This window comes from Melanostigma gelatinosum (assembly GCF_949748355.1).
Source record: "Melanostigma gelatinosum genome assembly, chromosome: 18".
In the NCBI taxonomy this organism is placed as follows: Eukaryota; Metazoa; Chordata; class Actinopteri; order Perciformes; family Zoarcidae; genus Melanostigma; species Melanostigma gelatinosum.
The window spans coordinates 2,550,486-2,557,479 of NC_136651.1; the positions used below are offsets into that span (position 1 = coordinate 2,550,486).

At 43.7% G+C, this 6,994-nt stretch overlaps 1 protein-coding gene across 1 annotated transcript; it reads right to left on the bottom strand.

Moving 5' to 3' along the window:
• Positions 1 to 268: 268 nt before the first annotated feature.
• On the bottom strand, positions 269 to 3,846 carry crhbp (corticotropin releasing hormone binding protein; the record flags this gene model as incomplete). Its single annotated transcript, XM_079290205.1, has 7 exons — positions 269 to 423; positions 511 to 628; positions 1,356 to 1,501; positions 2,015 to 2,225; positions 3,149 to 3,306; positions 3,561 to 3,654; positions 3,757 to 3,846. The coding sequence occupies 7 exons, from the start codon at positions 3,844 to 3,846 to the stop codon at positions 269 to 271; spliced, it is 972 nt and encodes a 323-aa protein (XP_079146331.1).
• Between the last annotated feature and the right edge of the window lie 3,148 nt (positions 3,847 to 6,994).

The window sequence follows — 6,994 nt, forward strand, 5'->3', positions numbered from 1 at the left end:
CTTTACACAAAGCAAAATCAAAACAGTAGTTCCACCAAACACAAAAGGACACTTCATAACGCTTTATTTAGCAACAACCAGAATGAGAAAAATAATTTAAAACAAGTTGAAAGTCTGTCATATAACATCACTGCGTCTGTGTGTGTCTTATTTTTATCAGAGGGACCGACCGGGTGGACATCTTCTTTCTTTTTTAATGAGATAATTGAGGAAAAGCTAAATGTTTGCAGTCAAACGGTACATTTGTCTGATCAGGATGCTGCTGGGATCAGTTATTGAAGCAGAAATCCTCCACGTTGTTGAGTTTGATGGTCTGCAGCTCCTGGCTGTCCAGTAGCCTGTAGCTGAAAGACACTCTGCTGACGAACTGTCCGCTGGACACCATCCTCACCACGGTGTTATCGCAGCCGATCTTCACGTGGGCTGCGGAGGATGGGGGGGGATTTATGATTGAGGCTCAGTTCAGCCGGTTTGATACGGTGGGACGGGAGGAGATCAGTGTGTACTCACTGGGTCCGGTGAAGGAGATGCAGAGGTCTGTGATGGGCAGCAGCTTCGACGTGTCGATGCCGCTTCCTCCCAGCAACTGCACAAAATCCCCTGATTCTGCACAGCCGGGCATGGACCTCTGTGGAAACCAACACAAGGCTTCAGAACCAGCCCAGTGGCAACGCAGGCTGGGAAATAGTCACGAAATGCAATCTCATGGTTTTGTGTACGGGGTTGAGCATTCTTTTCGTGTCACGTGTCAATAATGCCGATGGGAAATCAATCAGGAGGTTTATTTGTGGCGGACACACAAAGGAAATGCATCCATGTGACTAAAACAACAGTCAGAACAAGTCACGTACTTTATAATATCCAAGAAGACGAGTATTGGGGCGAGACTGGAGGTGGACGAGTGCAACGAACGGGACGAACAACCAGAAGAGTTTGACAGCGCGTGGTGGTGTGGTTGTGGTTTTCTTCATCTCGTTGGAACATTGTAAGAAGTGTGACGGAGCAGCTGGATTGTCTTTGTTCGCACGTTTTTAGTTTTATCTTGTTTGAATGTTATTTATAACGTTAAACCTGCATTAACTAACTGTTTGGTCACTTGGGGGCAGCAGGACGTCACCGTCAACACAACACTGGCTCTTTATCAGCTTTTAAGTTGATACGGTGAACTTGTTTGCAAATGGTTTGTGTCCACCTGATGAATAAAAGTAAAATGTTCGACTGGTGAGAGCAGTGAGACTATACTATATAGTAGTGGCAGAACTTTGAGAAAATGAGGCGAGGAGACGCAGAGAGAGCACGGAGGAAACAGTAAAGTGAATATCGAACATGAATCAGTCTTCTGTGTGTTTGCTCACCTTGGGAGGTTTGTTGTAGTGTCCCAGGCTGAACTCGGAGACGTCGATCTCCACTGGATAAATGATGGAGAAGCTGCAGTTCCTGTGCTGCTGCGGGTTCACCATCGTGTAACTGCCCTCTGGTGACTGGGAGATGACATTACAGGCTGCAAGGAGACAGGAGATGGAGGAAGAGGAAAAGGAGGGACGTGAATCCTGGATGGATTCTCAAGGTGAAGCAATTTACAGAGAGAAGCACACACTGCTTATTGCACATGACAGCAACAGAATGTAAAGGTGCTTTAATTATGAGTCCGTCAGAGCAGGTCGACGAAACTCAAATTGTATAAGTGCTCATTTTATTCTTACTCTTATATGTTACTCGATATAGCTTCAGCGGTATCAATCTGAAACATAAACAAAGGTTGCTCTTCACAGAATTCAAGTCTGGTGATTTTGGTTGAATAGAGAAATCAACACGTTTTGGGTTCAATTTGTCTGTTTTTTTGTCTTGTCCTCACATGTTACTGCAGGACAGGTCTTCCATGTGCTCCTGGTCCTGGTCCAGAAACACAGTGGTGGCAAACTGTCCCCTGTTGGTGCAGTTGATGACCAAACCTCCCTGCTAGGCTTCTGTCCTCCCCACAGACTTATTCATGAATGTGACACGTCTCACTCACGGAAAGGATTGATGTGTTTCCTGACTGTCAGGGTGAAGCTGCTGCCGGCGCTGTGGATGCGGAAGAAGACCATGGCCACGTTCTGAGAGGAGCGCACGCTTCTCCTCAGCGACCCCGAGTCACAGTAGTCCACGTAGCGCTCGTGCTGAGGCAGCGGGTGGTCCTGGGAGCTGGGGAACTTCTCTCCTTTCATCACCCAGCCGTCAAACACCTTCACGGGACACAACAACGGAGGATTCATGCAGCTTTTCCTTCTTTCATTGAATCAAAAGATGAATGTGCAGTGGTTGAACACATTGAAGTTACTGCTGGAGGTTTAGACCACCGTGATGAGGTCGGAGCACACTGGGAGGTTTTATAGGTTAAGCATGTTGCTTTATGTTAAAGGAGCTTTCTGTCTCATCAGGAAGCGTTTTTAAGCTCAAGATAGTTACATGACCCCATTCTGAAGGCATGAAAACAATCACAGGCTGTACAGTATAAACAAACAGGTCACATTCCATCACCGCGATTACTGAACATATACATCAGGAACTGTTGCTATGCAACAGCAGTTAAAGATGTTATATTAAGAGGAGAAACTCATACTTTTTCATGCACTGATCCATTTTAAGATTTTGCTTCTTTTTGTCAGACTAGTGGAAAGAAAACATGCAAAGTACACAATTAGGTGTTGATTTTACTACTTTACATCTGTAGATTTCTTTAAAATGACTTTGTTCGCCACTTCAGTCGCTTTCCAGTTTCATTCCTCTATTCTGAAGGTTTTCATGGGTTTGTTCAGATATCATTCACAGCCTGATTAATACAACATTGTATTGCTAAAAACATGAAGATAATGTATGTTTTTTAATGGCTGTTGAGAGTATTTTCTGATTCATGAAGTGATAAAAAAGAGATATTCAATATTCCCTGTGTAAAAACCTTTGACTCGAATATGTTAACAACATGGAAACAAGTATTTTGAACCTGCGTCATTCAATGTTCACGTTTATGTTCTGGAGAATTATGCAAATATGTAAACATAATCCCTGATTTGCATATTTAAACATAACATTCAGGTGCTATCTATGAGTGCAAATGTTTTCCATCCCCTCACATGTGAGGAAGAAGATGGTGTGTGTGTGCAGTTACCGTGATGAAGTCTCCTCCGCTGCAGTCGATATCCACGTTGTCGTAATCCACACTGATCAGCTCGTTGGGCTCCGCCATGAAGAAAGCAGCGCAGCGGAGCTGAGGACGCTCCGCTGTGAAGGTGAACTGACCCTCCACCGCGACCATGTCCAGACAACCTGAGGCACACAGCGGTGTGTTTACGCACGTTCCACACTCACAACCACCAGAAAACAGCACGCAGGAGACGGGGTTCTGCGTTGTATTGTGCCTTTTCTTCAGTTTCTTTGCTACTCAAGTTTTTATTTTATTTTGTTCTATTTTATATGCAAATAAAACAAGTTGAAAACTGAACCAGAGAGAATGAGAGAGTAGTCCTGTTCAAATTGACAGATTTTTTTCATACACAAATAAAATATGTTATTTGACTCACGTAAAGGTCGGCGGTACATTAATTCCGCAGGCGTCCCTCTCTTGAGTTCCGAGTTAAAAAATGAAAATAATTCATCTTTGGAGATCTCGTTGTTCTGCAGAAGAAGAAGAAGAAGAAGAAGAAGAAGAAGAGTGTATAGTTGACCTCACATGTGCATCTTTCCAGAAGTGAATAATAAGAAAGTTGAAGGGCTCACCTCGATGTATCTGGAGTCTCCCTTCAGGACGGACAGACACAGCACCAGGAAGAAGAGCTGCTCTCGGAACGTGCGCTCCATAACGCGCATCTCGGGTCTGCAAAGGCGCACCTGAGCGGAGAAAGTGAGTCGCTCTGAGACCGGCGCTGCGTCTTATAGGAGCTCGTGACGAGAGCACGAGAGGGGGAGAGAGGAGGCAAGACGGTTTTTTTCACGTTGCATTTTGACCAGTCAGAACTGAATCTTGTATTATTATTATGGGATATTGGCTGAACTAAACATTTGAACTGTAGCAGAGTAAATATAATTGCTGTTGTGGGAAAGATGAAAGAAGGTCAAATAGATCAGCTTCATCATCAGTGACTTTGTGGTGAAGGAGAGCTTCATTCACGAGAGTCCAGATGTTCTCAGTCAGAAGCTGAAAGGTGAGTTTATGTTTGCTTTGTAAAACAGAATCTATAACAATTAATATTAGAACATCAGACTGAAATGAGCTGCAGACAAACAAACAAAACAATTCATAATAATAAATGAAGTTTTGTGTTGTGTGTAGTTCTTCTTTTTCTTCTGACTCTATATTTACATTCGTATTACGTTTATGTGAAGACTTGGTTCAAAGTTAGATCAGCGGTTCAGTGAAATGATCTTGTTTGAATGTGATTTATGATAAATACTTTATTTTAAGATGTTTGTCTTCTTTGTTTCAGGACAGTGTGTTCGACCAGCCATTCATGTAACCGAGGACCAAACTGATTTTCTAAAGCGGATGGCAAAGATTTTGGGATGCTGCTCATCATTTATATACAAGAGGTCGAGGTGAGGAGTATCTTTTCTATCACTCATGATGAGGAACTTCGAGTTCTCTCTGGTTGTGAGCTCAAACATGACAACGGACAGTGAGGATATCGTCAGTGTGTTGGATGTCAATTTAGATGTTTCCGTGACACGTGGGCCAACTCTATCTGCTGATGAAGCTCCTGTGATGTGACTGAAAACACCAGAACTGCTGCTAAATGGATCTATCGGTGAGATTGGTGTTCAGGAACTAAATAAAAGGGAAATAAGATCATGTGATCAAAGGATTCCCTCTCAGTATCGTGACATTAGGTTCCCCTCCATCATGGGGCCACAAACAAGCATCATTGTTCATGCACTGGTCACTTTTCAGATTTTGGTCCATTTAGCTACTTCTTCTTTCAGACTATTGGAAAGAAAACATCCAAAATACACATTTAGGTATTTATTTTACTACGTTGCATATTTGCGTCTGTGGTGCAGGAATGAGTCCTAAAATGAACAAAGCATGAATGCAATCAGCAGAAGTAAAACGCTCATGTTGGGCTGTAAAGGAACTCCACCACGGTCACATGACTTCACGTCTCCACCACTAAGCTTAAAGGAGGACTGTTCTAGTGAGGGCGTTTAGTCGTCTCATTTAGACTCTTGGAACATGAAGATGAGCAAGAGGAAGAGGAGGAGTAGATGGAGGATTGTGTGTTCGACTGTCTGACAGTAGAACTGGATGATGAGTTTAAATTCCCACGACAGCGTCGTCTAACTGGTGTAACAATCACACCAGCAGCACATTCACTGAAGCTTCACGCCCGCCGTGTGTGTGATGCCGTCCTGACAAACCCCCCGGAGCCTTCAGCGCTGTGGTCTTTCAGGGAGGGTGAGAAACATTCCAGCGAAACCTTGTTGGACGCCAAAAAATAAGCAGTTTCTGAAAGATGGACCCTTGCTTTTTGTATGACAGGAAACAATACACGCTAAATGATATGTGTAATCAGTATTCGACAATGAACTGGACAGCATTCATTTTGGTTGTGTTTCTGCACATCTGCAGCATCTGTAAAGCATCATTTACTTGTTTATCAGCATGAAAACCACTTAACGGTGGAACTAAACGCCTTTACAATGAAGTGCTTGGTTGCTGAAAAGTTTTAAGTCACATTCACATATTTCGTCAAGGACAGCGAGAACTCGTCCACCTGTCTGAGCTCAGTCCCTGCAGGTCTGCAGGTGCCTCGGGCTGCTGAAAAAGGTCAAACCATTCAAATGCGGAAGAATTGGGCCTCGGTGTAATCGACACTCTTGGGTGGCGAATTGGAGAGAAACAACATGCTGGTGTCTGCAAGATAAGCTGCGGATGTGTACATATTTTTGTACACCCTGGAGGCGAATGGAAATGACGTGAGACAATATAACTTCGAAGATGATGTCGCAAAAGTATCAATGTCAAATTCTAAACTCATTTTCAGTTTCCTCCTTATATTGGTACTGCATTTGAACCTCTGCTGCCGCTACATGCATACGGCTGCACACTCATCTCACTGCAACATGTATCCAACCGTCACTGCTCTGCTTACTCTTTCGCTGCATGTATTCCTGCCACATCCACTCACCTAAAAAGCTATGCTGACCCTTTGAATTCACCCGAGACAATGAGGTCAGAGCCTAAACCACAAAACATCAACACATATCCTGAATTCACTTACAAGCTATTTCTATCCCAGTATCACGGCAGGTCGTGAAATATAAATCACAAACTGCAATCTATATGTTTCGTGTGCGGGGACACAAATTGTCTGTTTTTTGTGTGCATCCACGATGACTAAGCAACAGTCAGAGCAAGTGACGTAGTTCTTAATGTCCAAAAGACGACTATTGGTGGTTGGGAGGGGAGCTGGACCACAGCGTTGTGGTTTTGTTGCCTGAACCTAACTGTTGGTGGTTTTCTTGCCTGAACCTGTTGGTGGTTTTGTTGCCTGAACCTAACTGTTGGTGGTTTTCTTGCCTGAACCTGTTGGTGGTTTTGTTGCCTGAACCTAACTCTTGGTGGTTTTCTTGCCTGAACCTAAGTCTTGGTGGTTTTGTTGCCTGAACCTAACTGTTGGTGGTTTTGTTGCCTAAACCTAACTGTTGGTGGTTTTGTTGCCTGAACCTAACTGTTGGTGGTTTTCTTGCCTGAACCTGTTGGTGGTTTTGTTGCCTGAACCTAACTCTTGGTGGTTTTCTTGCCTGAACCTAACTCTTGGTGGTTTTGTTGCCTGAACCTAACTGTTGGTGGTTTTGTTGCCTAAACCTAACTGTTGGTGGTTTTGTTGCCTGAACCTAACTGTTGGTGGTTTTGTTGCCTGAACCTAACTGTTGGTGGTTTTCTTGCCTGAACCTAAGTCTTGGTGGTTGTGTTGCCTGAACCTAACTCTTGGTGGTTTTGTTGCCTGAAACTCATGAT